The following is an 18,800-nucleotide window of genomic DNA, read 5'->3' as shown; positions in this document are numbered from 1 at the left end:
TTGTCAGTGGAAGAATGAATGAGATGCAGAACCGAGAGGTCACCTGATGCCACTACCCAGCCCTTAATAGGATCTCCTGAAACTTTACCAGAATGAATACGGTAAAGAAAGAGAATATTTATCACAGGTACCATGGGGGATAAATATAGGGGGCAGAGGGGCCTCTTAGCACAATTAGATCAACTTCAAGGTTACGGATCCAATTTAGAATAGGTGATCTTCTCAGTGGCTCAAAACGAGGCATTGGGATTTGGGGTTGGTGGGCCAGGGAAAGGTGGATGGGAGCTGCAGAGGGCTGGAGCGAGACTATTTTGCAAGGAGAGTTGCACAGATCTCCAGCAGCAGCAGAGCAGGCAAAGTGTCATGGGGTGAAGGGCCGGGGGAAGTCAGGGACATATTCGAGGGCAGGGAGAAAGCATGGCCTCTTCCTAGAAGGGGAGAGGGCAGCAATGTTGCATCTACCTCCTTCTCTGTCTTACAGGAAGGACTGAGCAAGGGAGCTAGACGGAATGGATGGAGGCCCCAGGGTGGAGTCCATGGGGTGAGCTCAGGTCAAGCCTTTCTCCCTAACGTGCCTCAGTTCCCTCCCAGCTGTTAACCAGGGCTCTTGGTTCTTCCCAGGCAGTTAATGAGTGTTTACAAAAGAACTTGGAGATCCTCAGATCTCAGCTGGGCCGCCACTCCAGTTATAAAGCCCAATAAGGGCTGAGTGTTATTTGGAGAGGGGAGGAGTAGGGCATCAGGGAAACAGACTACCCTCTTACAAACTAAGGATAAACCGAGCTCAGAGAGGCGCAGAAGCCTCTGCTGCCACAGGATATCCTGGTGCCCAGGGATGGAGGTCACGTACCCCAGTACCTCCAACCACCACCAAAGGCTGGCCTCCGACTAACTGCAGGCAGAACCCAGACTAGCAGCTGGTCTTCATTAACTCTAGCTTTTTCTCACCCCCCACCGTGAACCCACGGCTGGCTTCTCCGGGCCTAGGCTAGAGGGGGCTGCCCTAGCCCGACCTTGCAGCTGACTGGGGGGAGGGGGGCCACACCACACCAGAGGCCAAGTTACCAGCTGAAAATAAAGTTGGAAGCAAGATTCCCTGTCCCCACCGGGAGCAAAGAAAGAGGAAAGCAAAGAGTGTGGGGGTGAGAGGGTGGAGGTGGGGGAATTTAGGGCAAACAGCAGGCAGTGAAGTCAGCTGGATAGAGGCCCAGAAACCCCCACACCCTGGGGCCAAGTCTTACTCCAGCTTTGCTTTCAGCTTGAGTCTTGGCTAGGCCCCAAACTAGGGAAGGCCCTGGCTGCCCCTTCCCGCCTCCCTACCCCCACCTTTATTAAATACACATTTTATCTCTCAGCATCTTCATTATCTTAAGCGAAGGAGACAAGCAGTGGATGGCTCGGCGGCAGAGAGCGGCGGGGAGGGGGCGGTGTGGGGAGCAGACGCACCCTTGTTATAAAGTGCTGATCTAGCTCTTTCAGGCAGTGTGGGAAACAGAGGAGGGATCAAAGAGAGGGAGGCTGATTCAGAACTCAATTAGAGCTTTTTAAAAAAGGAGCTGGCTCTCTCCTTTCGCCAGTCTTCAGACAGCCTCTGCCCAGGCCCCTTGCACCCAATTAGCTTCTACTGCCAGTGCCTTGGGGCTGGGGTTGAAAATCACGGGAGGCCAGAGGGCACACCTCCTCCCCCCCACCACGGGGGCGGGGGCAGAATGCACTTCCGAGAAATGGGAGACCTACACTGTTTGCCACTTACAAGACTCCGTGTCAGAGGGCACCCTACATCTTCAGTTGGAACCCGAGATCTTAACTTTCCTCAAGAGTTGAAAAGTGGGACACCAGAGGTGTGTTCCTCCCTGATCCCTTGCCAGCTAGAGACACAGCTTCTGGCCCATCCCTAGGGACACTAGGAACATCCAGGCAGGCACCCATCTTATCTTCCCAGCCCATAGGTAGGGCGTGCTCTCTCTCTCCAAACCCGAGGCTTCCTGGGAGCAACATGGAAGTTGCCTCAAGCAAAATGCCACTACATCAGAGGGAGAGATTGGTACGCATCTGCGAGGCCAATAGAGGCCAATAAACGCTCCACAATGTGTCAAGACACATCTTGTTAAGATGGAGCACCCTTCTTTTACAGGCGCCTACTCCACCTCCATGAAGAAACACGGGCAATGTTTACCTCCGGAAGGCAGCGTCTTCCTTGGTTCATTTGTCTGTTCATTCGACAACTGTTTACTGAATACCTACCAGGTCCCGGACATTGTACTATGTGCTGGGGACAGACACAAATGTAACATCTCAAACTTGGCTCTTTCTTTTGGTCTCCCTCAGTAGTCAAGGCAACACCTCTCAATGGATATTTTTGAGAATCCCCAAGATGTATCTCCATCCTCCCTCCCAGGTCTCATTAGTAGATCTTAAAAGGGCACTTAATGATGGCAGGGAGCAATGGATGGGGTTGGGGGGTGGGCAGCAAATAGAGCTCCGTCAAGATTTTTGATCTCTGGGTAGCTTGGACCTCACACATTCTTGCCAGTTATCTCACCACAGGCAAGTCTTTGCTGAGCCAGAAAGGTCAGTGGCAGCTCTGGGGTTGAAACTCACACCAATTTTATTGTGTCTATGTTCTTTCCATGGCAATACCCACTAACACTCTATGGAACTATATCTGCTTCTTTGAAGAAAAATAAATCGGGATGTAGACACACACCCCACCACCTTCAAGAGGAAGAATGTGGGTCAGCATCTTTGCCTCTACTCCATGTGAAACAGGGAACGATCCTGGCAGAAACTAGTAACCACAAGCCCAGCCCATCCCTCTAAAAATCCCACTACCTTCCCATAGCTCTCAGCTCCAGTGAGAAAAGCCAGCAAGAAAAGGACTTTCTTCCTCTTCTCAGTCTGCTCCCCGGCTGTCTGAATTACACTTAAGACTTCACTGACAAACATACATCAGCTTTTGCTCCCACAAGGGCAGCGGAAGCCAAGCAGGGACTCTAAGTCTGCTTCACGCATCATTGACAGAACCAACCCTGTTCCAATTGCTGAAGTCTTAAGAGCAGCAATGACCTAGAAATTGACAGTGGGGGGAGAACTGAAAGAAAGGAAACTAACAACCCAGTACAGAGAAAACCCTATTTCCAAATACCAGGGGAAAGGGAGAGAGAAGAGGTAGAGGGGAAAGAAATTTGGCCCCTTTGAATCTGCAAATACGATCTTGGCTCTGAGCCATGGAGGATACATAGCAGCCCCACTGCGAGTCAAGCCATGTTCCTGACTCAAGCCCTACAGTTAAGAGGAAGGCGCCAAGCCTCAAACACAACGAGGTGGGGAGGCCGCTCCTTTCTGGGCAGGATCCTACTGTGGACACAGAACAGACAGCAGCTGCCCACAGTGTGGAAACAAACTGTAAAGCAGTCACGTCTCTTAAGGCTGCAGCATCCAATAAAATGTAATTTAAATCAAGCCTCGCATCTGTTCTCAATCCCATTCAGGCTCTGCTTTCCATCAGCCTTCGGACAATCTTTGCAATTATGCTTGTTAACCCTTGTAGCCCCAGACGCTCTCGGGCTTCTAGGTATGAAACCATTTTCCACTCACAAGTGACCCTCAGAGGGAGTGAGTGCTATAGGAAAGGTGAGAGGGCGAGAAGGACACTCAGACTAGTCTGCAGACCCTGCTCTGCCACACCCGCGGCTGGCTGGTGTTCATTTCAGAGGGCTGTGTGTCCTTCTTCTATCCCATACCATCTGCTGTAGCCCAGATCACATTGCAAGGATACAGTGGGCAGCATGAATGAAACAGTGGCCAACAGATCATTTGTACAATATCAAGTTCCTAAATTCAAGTCATGTCAGAAGCAAAAGAGCTGGGAGAAGCATAGACTTGGTCACGGGCTCTCAGACCATTCCTATCACACATGGCTGGCATTCCAGGCATCTGCTTGAGTTATGAAAGTATAGCCATCTCCTCAAAAGAGCAAACTTAGGTTTTCCCCCCCTCCCCTCTAAACTACCCCAGCCTCATGCCTGCACTTTTAAGGCAGCCAGTGTGTTATAATAGTGCCCTCTGGTGTCCCCCTCACAAGTTACCATCGAATGCCTTTGGAAATCAAACCCAGGAAAGGGAAGATTTGAGTGGCCATATGGATTAATTTATCTAATAAGACTGGAAAATTCTGAGGTTTAGATGAAAATCCAAACCCAAATAAAGGACTCTGGAAACAAGTGGCTTCATCTGAGGGCAGCTAAGACTATGCAACAGTTTGGGGAGAAATTTTTACATTGTCTGCTGAAAAGTCTGAGGTCTCTTGAAATGTGAATGCTTAAAAAGACAAAGAATGCAACTTGGAAATAAATATATTCACAGTCCATAGTTACATTCCTTTTACCACCCCCACAACCTTGGCAGTGTCCAAGAAACTCAATGAGTCTTTAAAACATCACAATGTGGATGTGCAACGTGAACACAGTATACTCCAAAAAGAAAAAAAGTCTTTGAGCAAAGTGTCCTCCAGATCTCCATGTAGACTTGCTTATTTTCCTGGAACATCCTTTTTCATTCTTTTTACTCTAGCCCCAAAGTTCTTTAAAATACACCAATGTTTGAAGAAACTAAGAGGTAAGTACAGGCAACATTCCACAGCATAAATCCTGACTATATACTGTAACACAAGCATATTGATTAGAGACATACAGGAGGTGGAGGTAGTGAATATAATTAAAAAGAATCTACTTGGTAATTTTTAATGCATTAAAATAAGGCCCAAAATCATTGTTCTGTGCTAATATTCATGAATCAATAGATTAAAATTTATCAGTTTCACATTTAAAAAGCTAGTATTTCGGGGCACCTGGCAGGCTCAGTCAGAAGAGCATGCCACTTTCGTTAGAGCCCCATGTTGGGTGTACAGATTACTTAAAATGAAATAAAATCTTAAAAAAAAAAAAAGTCATATTTGTTTTCAGACCTGCAGACTTGAATGCATAAAGTACTAAAATGAAGACTCCAGAGCTCTTTAAATGCCAGCTGGATACTTTCAGGTAGCATATTAGTATAAAAAAAGAATTTAAGGCAATCCAGTAGCTAAGATATTTCCAATTAAAGCTTTGTCTTTTAGGGCATGCTCTACTTCCTTCTCTTCAATCTTCAAAGACACCTGGAGGAAGAGAAAAGGACTTTTCATGGTGGAGAACTCACAAAAGCCAAGTTTTTATTACATAAACTTCTATCACGTTGAACTTTTGTCCCAAGAGGCAGGCAAGTTAAACACAGCTTTGTCAATGGTCTGCAGAAAATACCTCATTCATACCAAGTCCCATCCTCCCAGATCTTCAACACTACCTACCAAAAAAAAAAAAAAAAAAAGTTTACCTAACTGTGGTCATATTTAAATCTTTACTTTAGCAAAAAAAGATAAGCTCCAAAACAGGACAATTAAAAGCATTATCACAAAGAAGCGGTTAGGGGCAGCCCAGGTGGCTCAGCAGTTTAGTGCCTGCCGTCGGCCGGGGTGGTGATCCTGGAGACCCAGAATCGAGTCCCATGTCCCATGAAGACTCCCTGCATGGGGCCTGCTTCTCCTGCTTGTGTCTCTGCCTTTTTCTCTGCATCTCTCTGTGTCTCTCATGGATAAATAAATATAATCTTAAAAAAAAAAAAAAAAAAAAAAAAGAAGAAGAAGCAGTTAGTTGTACCTTTGTGAAGCGGGTTTCCTTGTTTTTCTTTAATCCTAAAATGCCCCTGGCCTCCAAGAGTCCTGAAAGTGACAAACACTCGGACTGGTCCACAGCTGCCACCTGCTGTTTGCGACAGACGTTACTATAGGCTTCGTATAACTGGAAGGAAGAAGGGAGAACAAACGTTGTTGAAAAGTTCTACCTCTTGTAACCTTATAATTTTGTTTAAAAGTGTGAATTTGCGGGCAGCCCTGGTGGTGCAGTGGTTTAGCGCTGCCTGCAGCCCGGGGCATGATCCTGGAGACCCTGGATGGAGTCCCATGTCGGGCTCTCTGCATGGAGCCTGCTGTTCCCTCGGCCTGTGTCTCTGCCTTTCTCTCTCTCTGTGTCTCTATGAATAAATAAATAAAATCTTAAAAAAAAAAAAAGGTGTGAATTTGCATTTATAAGTTATCCGAAAACCCTAATTTTCCCTCTTTTTAAAAATTTTTAAAAGATTTTACTTATTTATTCATGAGAGACTGAGAGAGAGAGAGAAAGAGAGAGAGAGGCAGAGAGACAGGTAGAGGGAGAAGCAGGCTCCTTGTAGTGAGCCCAATGTGGGACTTGATCCCCAGATCAGGATCACACCCTGACCTGAAGGCAGACGCTCAACCGCTGAGCCACCCAAGCATCCCCTTCTTTTCAATAAAATCCTTGAACAGGGGGTGCCTGAGTGGCTCAGTGGTTGAACATCTGCCTTGGGCTCAGGATGTGATCCTGGGGTCCTGGGACCATGTCCCACATTGGGCTCCCTACAGGGAGCCTGCTTCTCCCTCTACCAATGTCTCTGCCTCTCTCTCTATGTCTCTCATCGATAAATAAATAAAATCTTAAAAAAAAAAAAAAAAAAGATCCTTGAACAGGCTTTTTGTAGATATTGCCAAAACCTCTACTGGAAAGCAGGAGCAGGAGCTGTATATACTTTATAGGGAGAGGGAGAAATGAAGGGGAGGAGATGAATGGAAAATTCTTAACCACAACCCAAGGGAAATAAAGTCAGTTGCCTTTTATATGGGACCAGTATTTGTTCTTACTGTTAAAAACCCATTCTTAATTCCTATCAGCTAAAGCATAATAGGCCATTTGGACAATATTTGCTCTGCAAAGCATTCTCATCCACTCCAGTTCCATCTGCTGAGATTCTCCACTCACCTTCCCCAGAGTGACCTCTTTGATTTTCAGCTGCCGGATCAAGAGGAGCAAAGAGCAGACCAAGATCTTCTGCTGAAGAGGGAAGGAATCTTGTGCTCCTTCTTTGCTCAAAGTCATTCTGTTACCATCAACTTCTGAGATGACTTGGGAAATGTGAATAAGACCAACCCGCTTGGGAACCAGTGACTCAGAGGGTGATGTGCCTAAAAAGTAAATAAATCAAGCTTCATTAGATTTTTAAAATATCATACATATTGAGACAGATGATACTAAATTTTAGTTGGAGGAAATTCAAGTGCTGTCATGAGGTAGCAAAGCAGAGGTTCCAATTCTATAACTCTAAGTCAAAGGATGAAAGTGCTATCTTCAGAAAGATGATGGCTTGGAAAACAGGGTTATCCTTTTTCTGCACAGAATGATGGGCTGTTTTGTCCTATAGAATGCCATTTAATGTCAGAGAGACAAAATCCACCTCATGAAAGAATAAGGACTAGACAGAGAACTACTGTATTCTGCCTCAGAAATTCTCAGTATCTTGAAGATGAAAAAGAAGAGAACCTTGAAGTAAAGAGGATTGTGCCTAGTAATTAAGAAAGGTAAAAAAGTTGTAAGAATTACCTAATACTTTCAAATGAGTGGCTAAATGTGGACAATAAAGTGAATCCTACATAAGTCCTCTAGATAGCTTCCCCAAATGACCTTTGAGGTTTGGTTCACTTGCCTAAGACGATCTACAATAGAGCAACACTTGAGAAAATGTCATTGGATATCTTAGCAGATAGCACCATCTGAGAGGCCGGAGGTTGGGGAGCTGCCAACAAGATGCCTAGTACTATGGCCTCATTGTTTGGAGATGCATGAATTGCAAGACAGAGGAGGGATTTGCTGTAACAACCTTTGCCTAAATTACTTCCTCAGACCATGTGCAGTTGCCCCAAAGAAATTTACTTCTATTTCATTACCATAACCAGGATGCTAACGGTAGTGGAAAAACTAGAGATCACTGATTAAGTAGCAGAATCTTAAAAGCTGAAAGGAATTTAGAGGTCTCTTCTTGCTCCCTACCCCAACAATTTCAACTAGTGGCCATCTATCCAGTTTTTGTTTGAATATTTTTTTAAGATTTTATTAATTTATTCATGAGAGACAGAAAGAGAGAGAGAGGCAGAGAGAGAGAGAGAGGCAGAGAGAAGTAGGCTCCATGCAGGGAGCCTGACGTGGGACTCCCTGGGTCTCCAGGATCAGGCCCTGGGCTGAAGGTGGCGCTAGACCACTGAGACACCAGGCTGCCCTGTTTGAATACTTTCAAAGCTAGGGAACCCACCTACACGTCAAAGAAGCCCAGTAAGCACTTTTTATTAGAAAGTGCCAGTCTTGGGGTGCCTGAGTGGCTCATTTGGTTAAGCATAGACTCTTGATTTTGGCTCAGGTCATGATCTCAGGATCATGAGATTGAGCCCCCCCCCCAGCATGGAGCCTGCTTAAAATTCTCTCTCCCTCTGCCCCTCCCCACTTGTAGGCTCCCACGAAAAGAAAGAAAGAAAGAAAAAGAAAGAAAGAAAGAAAGAAGAAAGAAAGAAAGAAAGAAAGAAAGAAAGAAAGAAAGAAAGAAAGAGAGAGAGAAAGAAAGAAAGAAAGAAAAGAAGAAGAAAGAAGAAAGAAAGAAAGAAGAAAGAAAAGAAGAAGAAGAAAGAAGAAAGAAAGAAGAAAAAGAAAAAGAAAGAAAGAAAGAAAGAAAGAAAGAAAGAAAAAAAAAAAAAAGAGCCTTTTTATATTTAGTTGAAGTAAGCCTCCGTATAGCTTTCTAGAACCATCAAAAGCTAATCACACATACCAGAGGTCAAAGACAGGTATTAGGTTAGTCTAATAATTTATGCCAGAAACTTACAACCTCCTTTAGCTACGTGTGTGCCAGTGGTGCTCACAAGGGTACTGACAAGCCTAAATGTCATTGGTAGGGGACAAAGGAATAATTTGAAAAGTTAAAGAGAAAGCAGTATCTCATCTATATCTGTATCACCTGCCATCAGCCTAAGCACTGAAATATTTTTATTAATTATTTTTCAACAAATTGATGAGAAAGAAAAGAAGAAAGAAAAGGAAATAAAAAAGAAAAGAATAGAAAGAAGGAAAGATGTTTTCTGTGGAACTATAATGTTAGAAACAATTTTTGATAACTCTCAACCAGTGCAGGAGTGAAAGAGGAAAGAAACAATCAAATCAGACTGTCCTGTTTCTAAAGATTAACACTGAATATTAAATACCAACAAGATATGTAGTTCATGGCCATTTTACTTCTGCCATGACTAAAAGAACAGGCTAACAGAAAGGAAAATTAATTTCATTTTATTTTTTTTAAAAGAATTTATTTATTTATTCATGACAGACAGAGAGAGAGAGAGACAGAGACACAGGCAGAGGCAGAAGCAGGCTCCATGCAGGGAGTCCGACGTGGGACTGGATCCCAGGTCTCCAGGATCACGCCCCGGGCCAAAGCCATCGCCAAACCACTGGGCCACCTGGGCTGCCCAGGAAAATTAATTTTATCATTTTTATAACTGCCCACTGTAGCAATATCATCTTTGTACCTCCACCTTCCTAGACTTGTCTAAAGGCTTGAGATATCACATGTTGAACTGGATTCTTTCACTGTCTGACTGACTTACTTTCCTCTCACCTATATCAAGACCTAAAGTGAGTGTGCTAGCTTCGGCAGCACATATACTAAAAATTGGAATGATACAGAGAAGATTAGCATGGCCTCTGTGCAAGGATGACATGCAAATGCGTGAAGCATTCCATATTTTTTAAAATTTTATTTATTTATTCATGAGAGACACACAGAGAGAGGCACAGACACAGGCAGAGGGAGAAGCAGGCTCCATTCCATGCAGGGAGCCTGACATGGGACTCGATCCCAGGTCTCCAGGACCACACCCGAGACTGAAGGTGGCGTTAAGCCACTGAGCCACCTGGGCTGCCCGCATTCCATATTTTTGGGTAACTGAGGAGGGCACTTGATGGCATGAGCATTGGGTGTTATATTATATGTTGGCAAATCAAACTTCAATAAAAACAAAACAAAACAAAAAGACCTAAAGTGAACGCCATACAAGAACCCAGAGGGAAACTGATCAAGCCTTACTGCCTACAATTTTCATTTCCAGAGCTCAGAAAGAAAACTTGGGACACCTGGGTGGCTCAGTGGTTGAGCAACTGCCTTGGGCCCAGGGCGTGATCCTGGGGTCCCGGGATCAAGTCCCACATCGGGCTCCCTGCATGGAGCCTGCTTCTCTCTGTCTGTTGTCTCTGCCTCTCTCTGTGTGTGTCTCTCATGAATAAATAAATAAAATATTAAAAAAAAAAAAGAAAACTTATCATGACCTAACCATTTATGTAATACACTAGGGAACTCGTTTTCACCAATGCATGGACTATAGCACAGACAGGCCAGATTGAAGTAAAGTAGATGAAACTGACAAAAAAGACAGACAAATAGAAAAGGGTAAGTGTGGATTTAACTATGTTCATTTCATCTTTCTACCTCTTTTCTCAGAAAAGTTAAGCTTCCAATTATAAAGGAAGATGGGAAAGAGATAAACTACTTACATTCAGACAGCGGTTTGAGGACAGTCTGGCTTTTGACATCCGACTCTACAATTTCAATAGCTCTCCTATACAAAAAATTTCTGAAATTAATTTAGGCTGAGCCAAACCAAACACCACACCAAACCACCAAGCTCAAAAACAGACACATGTTTTATAATTTTAAAGACCCCAAACAAAACTTGGTTATGTCTCAGCTAAAGGGGACTTAGTTGCCTTGAAATAATTCATGGACTAGGGAATCCGAGAAACTTTCAACACTATATAGTTTCCTCTTATAGATGCCAAGTAGGTCATCATACATTAAGCCAATAATAACATTTTGAAAGAGGAAAAAATGTCATGGATAGGAGAGAGGATATGTGGGTGGGTGACTGCCTACAGAGAGTCAGTACCACCCATACACACTGGACCTAAAAAGGAGTCCTCAGTTCTATATACATATATGTGTAGGCTAAACCACACCAGCCTACATGACTATTGCTCATAGCTGCAGTCTTTACTCAAGTAGTTTGCTGACTAGGGGAAACTTTGAAATCCAGGATCATGCCATCTAGCAATAGGAAGAGCTTACTCTCCCACTGCTGTCTCCAAAGCACTGTGCCCACAGGAAGCCATAAGCCAGACCTGGATCTTTTGCATGGCAGGCAGTAGGGGGAGGTTAGACCAGCGGGCCTGCACAGCAAGTATCATTTTAATGGACCCAGTGTCCCTACTGGGAAGGAAGAAATTTCATCAGTCAGCACAGAGGCTTTCCCCAGCAGGAGAGGCAGAGGATGGGAAGGGAGAGAGGTCTGGAGTACAAGTGTGGGGGACCACCAACTGGAGGAAGGGGTGCTCACAAAAGCAAAGGAAGGGAAAAAAGTCTAAAGGCAAAGATGGTTCAGGTCCATAAATAAACCTGCTTGAGACCAGCTAATGGAAAAGTAAACTGGAGTCTTTTTTAATACAAATGTAATTAACCAATCTATAATCACCACAGGGAGTGCCAGCAACATCTCATTTGTTTCTCCCTCTGTAGGTAATGGACTGATAATGTTTCAGACATTAACACGGTGGAAATGCAGAGCTCCCCACTGAGAAACAAGTCCTCCTTTCTGAGTGTAAAAAGTGGCAGAATGCAGCCTCTTAAGCCACATTCACTTGAGTTACATGAGACAATTAACAGCATTTCTTTTTTTAATAAAAGCAGCCAACAGTGCCATAACTCACCTGCAAACATCTAGCGCTTTTCGAACGTCTCCTGAAAGAGCAGAGACTTTTCGGGCACAGAACTGAATGGCAGCATTATCCAGAACCTGAGCTCTAGATACCTTTGGACAAGACATAGAAGATGACAGCATAAACTATATATGAGACTCCCCTTCTCTGTAATTTAGGTCCCAGACATAAATATTTTCACATTAAGTCTAAACTTGACTGGCCATCCTTTAGGGTCCAAGAGAGAAAAATTTATGCATTTATACATTTTGTAGGCATGTGGTAGAAGCTCAGGAATGGGGGGGGGGGGGAGAGCAACCAGAAATTAGCAAAATGAATAAAATAAAATCTATTTGGTCATTTTCAAAAGAAAGTTTTCTCAAAGGCCCCATTTTTACAGGCCATTATAAAACTATTGAGAGGTGCCTCGCTGGCAGTCGGAAGAGCATGCGAGTCTTGATCTTGGGGTAATGAGCTTGAGCCTCACATTGGGCGTAGAGATTACTAAAAAATGGGAGGCCTGTGTGGCTCAGCGGCTGAGCATCTGCCTTTGGCCCAGGGCGTGATCCCAGAGTTCTGGAATCGAGTCCCACATTGGGCTCCCTGTGGGGAGCCTGCTTCTTCCTCTGACTAAGCCTCTGCCTCTCTCTGTGTCTCTCATGAATAAAGAACATCTTTAAAAAAAGAGAGAGAGAGAGAGAGAGATTGCTAAAAGCAAATAAACTTAAAAAGTGTCCATACAAAAGCAGGGAGAGGGAAGGAGCAGGGGGAAGAGCAGAGGGAGAATCAGACTCTACACTGAGTGTGCAACCCAATACAGAGCCCAGCATGGGGCTTGAACTCACAACCCTGAGATCAAGATCTGAGCTGAGGGATGCCTGGGTGGCTCAGTGGTTGAGCATCTGTCTTTGGCTCACGTCTTCATCCTGGGGTCCCCGCACTGGGCTCACCACAGGGAGCCTGCTTCTCCCTCTGCCTATGTCTCTGCCTCTCTGTGTCTCTCATGAATAAATAAATAAAATCCTAAAAAAAAAAAAAAAACCAAACCCCAAGCTGAAATCAATAGTGGGATGCTTAACTGACTGAGCAACCAAGGCCTCTCTGATTTTTGTTCCAACAGTGAGGCATCCAATAAATGGAGCCTTGAGTGGAAATTCATATAAAAATGTTCTCAATATTGGGGGATCCCTGGGTGGTTCGGCGGTTTGGTGCCTGCCTTCAGCCCAGGGCGTGATCCTGGAGTCCCGGGATTGAGTCCCGCGTCCGACTCCCTGCATGGAGCCAGCTTCTCCCTCTGCCTGTATCTCTGCCTCTCTCTGTGTTTCTCATGAATGGATAAATAAAATCTTTGGGGGAAAAAAAAATGTTCTCACTATGGCCCACAGTAACTCCCTGCTGAGGAAAGCAATCTAAGCAAAAAATAAAAAATTTTAAGTAAGCTCCACACCCATTGTGGAGCCCAGTGTGGGGCTTGAACTCACACCCCTAAGACTGAGATCTGAGCTGAGATCAAGAGTCAGATCCTCAACTGACTGAGCCACCCAGGCGCCCCTCTAAGCAAAAATATTTTAGGACTGTTAGGTTTCCCCACCAGAGGTGATCCAAGGGACACATAATGTGGTACAATGGGGGGCACTTACCAGATCAAGCCGCTCCTGCAAGATAGTAGCTATCTGATTTTTGGTATAAGGTGGGAAGTTCAACAGCTGCGGCTTACATTTTTCTCTAGCTTGAAGCCTCGGCAGAATTCTGTCCGTGAGATCTAGAGTGTTAGCAATACCTAAGGAGGAGATAAATACTACCAATCATCACAGTCAAATCATCTCAAAGGAAAACTAAACCCTTTGAAAGCTGAACACAACTTCCAATTATAAGCCAGCATTCTGTCACTTATCACCCCACCCCCACCCCAATACTTATTAGGTAAGATAGACACAGTCATTTTAGAATGTTCTTTCCTTTTTTTTTTTTTTTTTTTTTTTTTGGTGGGAATGTTCTTTTCAAGTTAGGTTTAGAACTGTTCACTGATAAGCAGGACCAGATACTCCAAAAGTCAACTTTTTCTGAAATGAAGTGTTACTTCATTTCTATTCAAATTTAACAAAACTGATTTTAGGTTAAAACTACTATTATTTTATAGTAACTTTTTCTTGTTTTTAAAAAGATTTTATTTATTTATTCATGAGAGATACACAGAGAGCCTGATGTGGGACTCAATCCCAGGACTCCAGGATCCCAGGACTCCAGGATCACACCCTGAGCCGAAGGCAGACCTCAACTGCTGTGTCACCCAGGTGTCCCAGTAACTTTTTCATCTTGATAAGAAAGCAGAAAGCTTAAGATGAAATAGGTGATAAGACGAAGAGATTAAAAAAAGAATTCTTTAGACCCATCCTGTAACAGCAACTGAGTACTAACCAATCAGCACCAATCGAGAATTGCTTAGCCAGGGCCATTCAAACAGTGTGTACAATACATCCTGCCCTTTGCTGTCCAGCTGATCCACCTCATCCAACACCAACACACTAGGTATAGAGAGAAACAATTAGCATCCATGTTCACCTTTCTAACTCTCCAATCTGTTAGATCTGGGCTGACTCCAGCTCATATTCCTACAACTGACACCAGTTTGAAGGTCATTATCTGTCCTTTCTCCAGTCCCTGTTACAATGATACCCCCACCATCGCACAAAAGTAATATACAGGTTTTTCAAACAATTAGTTTCAGAACATTTTTTTTTCCAATTTAAAATTAGGAGATGTATTTTTCCTCTTTCTTTCCTTTTAAGCATATGTAACCACCTCTTGTACAGCAAATATAGGAAATGTTCTTTTCTTGTACAAACTGATAAATTCAAGAGACTAGATTGTGAGTCTGTGGGCAGCAGACTTCGCAGATTTTCACAGAACATGCAGCAGAGCAGTACTTACATCATGGGGCCCTTCTCTGCAGTCATATGGTTTTCCAGTTTCTTCATCATGTCCCTCCCAGCTGGCCTGGATACTTCTTCCTGACAAATCTCCTGAGCAATAGCTGGGAATACAGCCTGGGCATTCCTTAAGGACATGCAATTCAGCATGATAGTTTTAAAGTCTTTCAGTTCCTTCTAGAAAAATGCAAACATGAGAGATATTTAGCCCTCAGATAAAAGTTTTGATAGGACCTGAAAATGTCGTTGAGGAGTTAACATTATATAAAAGAATAATCTGCTCTCCTTTTGTTTGGAAAGATTTAGACAATAAAACTAAAAACATCTTATTTGAGGGAAGACTGAAATCCCCTAAGCACATCTACCTTTCTTAACCCTTAATAACCAAGTGTCATTTTAGCAAGACCATCATATTTCAGACTCTCCGTGTACCTCAAGGTCTTGCAGAATTCGGCTTAAGCAGGCAGTTTTTCCAGTTCCAGGAGCACCAGAAAGATAAAGACTTCCGGCTTTTTCCCCACAGATGTGCTCCCTCAGGAAATTCCTGATGACATTCATCTCCTTTTCCCTGGCAGGCAGCCGATCCGGGACAGCTGTATGGAGGACCAGCTTTGCTTGCTGGTAGCAAGTGCCTGTGTCAGACGTGAAAAGACAATTAGAGACAACAGAGGTGACTGAGAAGATCCACCGGGTTTCGTTTGGAGTCACCAGCCTTGTTGACCAGGCTGCGCTAAAAGTTGCCATGTAAGAACGAACCTTCTTGTTTGAACAGTCTCACACATGCAGGTTCTTTCTCCAGTGGACATCTCTGTTCAGGATTTGTTGTGACCTCTTGATCTTTTCGAACCGAGGAGTGGGTTTTGTTTTGGTGAGCTCTGGCTTGTTCTCTTTTGCTAGGAGACTTAATTGTCAGCTGATTGTCAAATACCAATCTGCGTCCCTTAGGTGAACCAGAGCAAGGGGGGCCATTCTCTTTCTTGCCTTGCTTTGGTGGAGAACAGGGTGGTAAATGAGGAGTGTTGCACAGATTGTCATCACCTGAAATATAGTAAAATCAAAATATGATCATCCATAGTAGTGGATACTAAAAGGACTTGCAAAGATCTCTGCTTTTCCCAGAAAGAGGCAAATTTCTATAGTCAAAACCACCAAAACAGAACCTCTCAGCTAGAAGCACATATTGGCCACCAGATGGCACTACTGAACGTAACAACCATTTGGTAGAAAGCAAAGGGGTTTAGTGGAATGAAAATTGTTCTAAAACAAGGTTTCCCATCTTGGCACCATTGAGATTGTGGACCAAATAATTCTTACGGAGGGCTGTCCTGTGCATTGTAGAATGTTTAGCAGATCCCTGGCCTTTATCCACTATACCAGTAGCACTCCCTCAGTTGTGACATCCAAAAATGTCTCCAGATACTGCCACATCACCCTTTATTTTGTTTAAAAACAAATGATCTGGGGATCCCTGGGTGGCTCAGCGGTTTAGCGCCTGCCTTTGGCCCGGGGTGTGATCCTGGAGTCCCGGGATCGAGTCCCACATCATGCTCCCTGCATAGAGCCTGCTTCTGCTTCTGAAAGTGTCTCTCATGAATAAATAAATAAAATCTTAAACAAACAAACAAAAAACAAATGATCTGAAACAAAAAAGGACTACCAACCAGTGTTCTAAAACAAGAAAAATAAAATAAAAAAAATAAAACAAGAATATCACTGCTTCTATTAATTTCACCACCAATGAGATGAGAGCTTCAGAATAGCTAACTGCCAAGTCATTTAAAACAATGACAGAACTAAGTTCAAAATTAAGGAATTGAAGATCAGAACTGTGAAACAGTGGCTTCACTCTGAAGTTCAGTAAATGAACTCGACATCCATTCTGAAAATAACCAAAGTGCACAATGTGGTCTTAACTGAACTTTGGAAGCTGCTTCAAAGAATGAGGCATCAGAGGTCAACAACTACAGGTCGAAATGTTGTACTTAAATGATGGATAGCTTACCCAAACGTTTTCTGGGGCTGAGAGGCAAAATTTTTACACAAGAACGGCGTGTGGCCTGGACATTGGTCAGTTCTAGTTTGGTGTCATCAGAGTTTTTAGCTTTGTTCAATGTCTGAGACTGCTTCTTTTTTGGAAATCTGATGGTAGCCTGTGACTGGGATCGGGTTTGAGGCATGATGGCAACACAGCTGGGTACAAAAAAAGATAATGGGACAGCCAGTCAATATGTAAAAGTCAAGGAAAATAGCTAACATGGAATTTATATCGATGAGCAACATTCCAATAAATTATAACAAGATTTTAGCATTTAGTTCTGCTTCACAGCCAAATCTGAGCAATAATAACACTTGCTGTCTACCTACTAGGTGTAACACCTACTAGGTGTTGTTATAAGCATTTTAGTTTTATTCTTTTTTTAAAAAAGGAATCTCTACACCCAATGTGGGGCTGGAACTGGGGACCCTGAGATCCTGAGTCCCATGCTCTACCGACTGAGCCAGCCCAGGGCCCCTTCCTTAGGCACTCACTAAGCACTCTTATTATCCTTATTTTACAGATGAGAAAACTCAGAGGCACAGAGGCCCAAAGCCATAGCAAACCAGGCATTCTGGCTCCAGAGCCCAAGTTCTTCACCACTTGAGTGATGCAATAAGAAGTTGATCTTAACAGATATGTGCAGTACTTTGAATTCCCTCCCTCACGGGGTGTGGCGTTATCACCAGCTTAGTCCAGCACCCTGCCACATTTGCAGTCCTCCCTCCGCCCGGCACTCGGTCCCCACTCCACACCCTAGCAATCCCACCCTGGGACGTCTCCCTCCTACAACAGTCAGCCCCTTTACTCCACGCACGACTGCCAGCCGACTCCCTTCCCTCACCCGACATCAGATCTCCAACCTCCGGCGACCTGAGCTCTTTTCCCCTCATTTCACCTCGGGCCTCAAGGAAGGCAGCGGCCCTCGCCATAGCCCCTCTCCCAATTCCGCTGCCTCCCAGACCCTAGGCCTCCCCGAGGAATCCTCTCCTCTCCACCTGACAAGGCTGAGTCACCTCAGTGCCGGCTCTTCCTCACGTCTCTCGCACACGGTTTCAAGGATTCTTCAGGTCAAGCTTCCGAATGAACTACACACCAGCAGCAGAAATGGCCCAGTCGCGCTCGCGCCAAATCTGCAGAGACGCAGCTTTGCCGCCTCCCGCCAAAGGCCGGCCAGGCTTCTGATTGGTTGTCGCTAGAGCGCCGCGCGCCTTGCCAACGCCCCCTCCTTCGCGTCCGGTCCAGCCGGAAAGACCACAAACCAATAAGAGAGCCCCAGGTCTCCGAGCTACCTTGAGGCCACGCCCACCGAGCTGGGAACGGGCGGGGCGGGGGGACTCTACATCCGGGGCTTCCGCGGGAAGACGCAAGGTTACGGAGGGAGAGATTCTGGGTAAAGGCGAACCAGAATCGCCGCAAGGAGTGGCGGGAGTCGTAGTCTAAGCTGCAGGCGACTCTGTTTCCACGCCCTTCTTTCCACGGTAGGTACGGAGATGTGGTTGCCCCTGGTCACTGTCAAACCAATCCATTTTCATTACCCTAATGGGATACATTTTCAGAGAGCTACCACTTAACACCTATGATTTGGGGGGCGGCTCTGGCTGTCAAGCAGGATACTAGGCGCTTATTTATCTCATGTTCAACCCTGCAAAACACAAATCGAACGTGTGGAGGGTTAATTAGAGGTCATAGCATCTTGGCAGTGAAAAGCCTGGGACCTAGATTTCCTGATACTCAATTTTTTTTTTTTGTCAAGTTCTATATACATAAAGAAATGCACTACACTTCATCTCAGCATCCCCCTGATTTATGTTTCAAAAGTAAGAAATAGGACCAGGTCTTTGCTTTTGTTAAAAATAAAAATAATTTTCTGTGCACCTTCTCCTTAATTCCATTAATCCACACATTGTGGGTTGAGAGAATTATGGCCTTTTAATTTTAAAACCTTGTTTTATGGCTAAACACTAGGGTTTCAAGGCCAGAGAAGACCGCTATAGAAGAGGCAAGCTGAGCTTTTAATGAAAAATATAAATTAGAGCAGTAATTTACAGGCCAGCTTCCAAAGCTAATAACCTAGCTAAACCTCAGGTTACCTTGAAGGCCAAAACCCAATTCTAGATGATGCCAAGCATTTATCTTTCATCCTTCCGTTTCAAATGA

General features: G+C 44.4%; 1 protein-coding gene and 1 non-coding gene across 4 annotated transcripts; one reads left to right on the top strand and one right to left on the bottom strand.

The window, feature by feature from the left end:
* Nucleotides 1–4,337: 4,337 nt before the first annotated feature.
* CDC6 (cell division cycle 6) lies at nucleotides 4,338–17,841 on the bottom strand. 3 transcript variants are annotated; one of them, XM_072780449.1, is made up of 12 exons: nucleotides 17,639–17,840; nucleotides 16,608–16,795; nucleotides 15,362–15,643; nucleotides 15,038–15,237; nucleotides 14,607–14,782; nucleotides 14,094–14,200; nucleotides 13,316–13,455; nucleotides 11,688–11,788; nucleotides 10,479–10,543; nucleotides 6,870–7,072; nucleotides 5,694–5,834; nucleotides 4,338–5,155 (listed from the first exon to the last, which is right to left on the bottom strand). In XM_072780449.1, exons 2-12 carry the CDS (start codon nucleotides 16,780–16,782, stop codon nucleotides 5,066–5,068), a joined length of 1,680 nt encoding a protein of 559 aa, XP_072636550.1. In that variant the 5' UTR covers nucleotides 16,783–16,795; nucleotides 17,639–17,840; the 3' UTR covers nucleotides 4,338–5,065. The 3 variants fall into 3 exon arrangements, with proteins under 3 accessions (XP_072636550.1, XP_072636548.1, XP_072636551.1); XM_072780447.1 differs by having other exon boundaries at nucleotides 17,657–17,837; XM_072780450.1 differs by lacking the exon at nucleotides 4,338–5,155 and adding an exon at nucleotides 5,193–5,340 and having other exon boundaries at nucleotides 17,657–17,841.
* LOC140607596 (U6 spliceosomal RNA) lies at nucleotides 9,570–9,677 on the top strand. Its single transcript, XR_012009564.1, has one exon. It is a non-coding gene; the product is annotated as a U6 spliceosomal RNA (small nuclear RNA).
* Nucleotides 17,842–18,800: the final 959 nt, after the last annotated feature.

The sequence above is a fragment of the Canis lupus genome, chromosome 16 (genome assembly GCF_048164855.1).
Source record: "Canis lupus baileyi chromosome 16, mCanLup2.hap1, whole genome shotgun sequence".
Lineage (NCBI taxonomy): Eukaryota > Metazoa > Chordata > Mammalia > Carnivora > Canidae > Canis > Canis lupus.
Note: the sequence above shows the minus strand (reverse complement) of the source record. Positions and strands in the feature narration are given on the sequence as shown.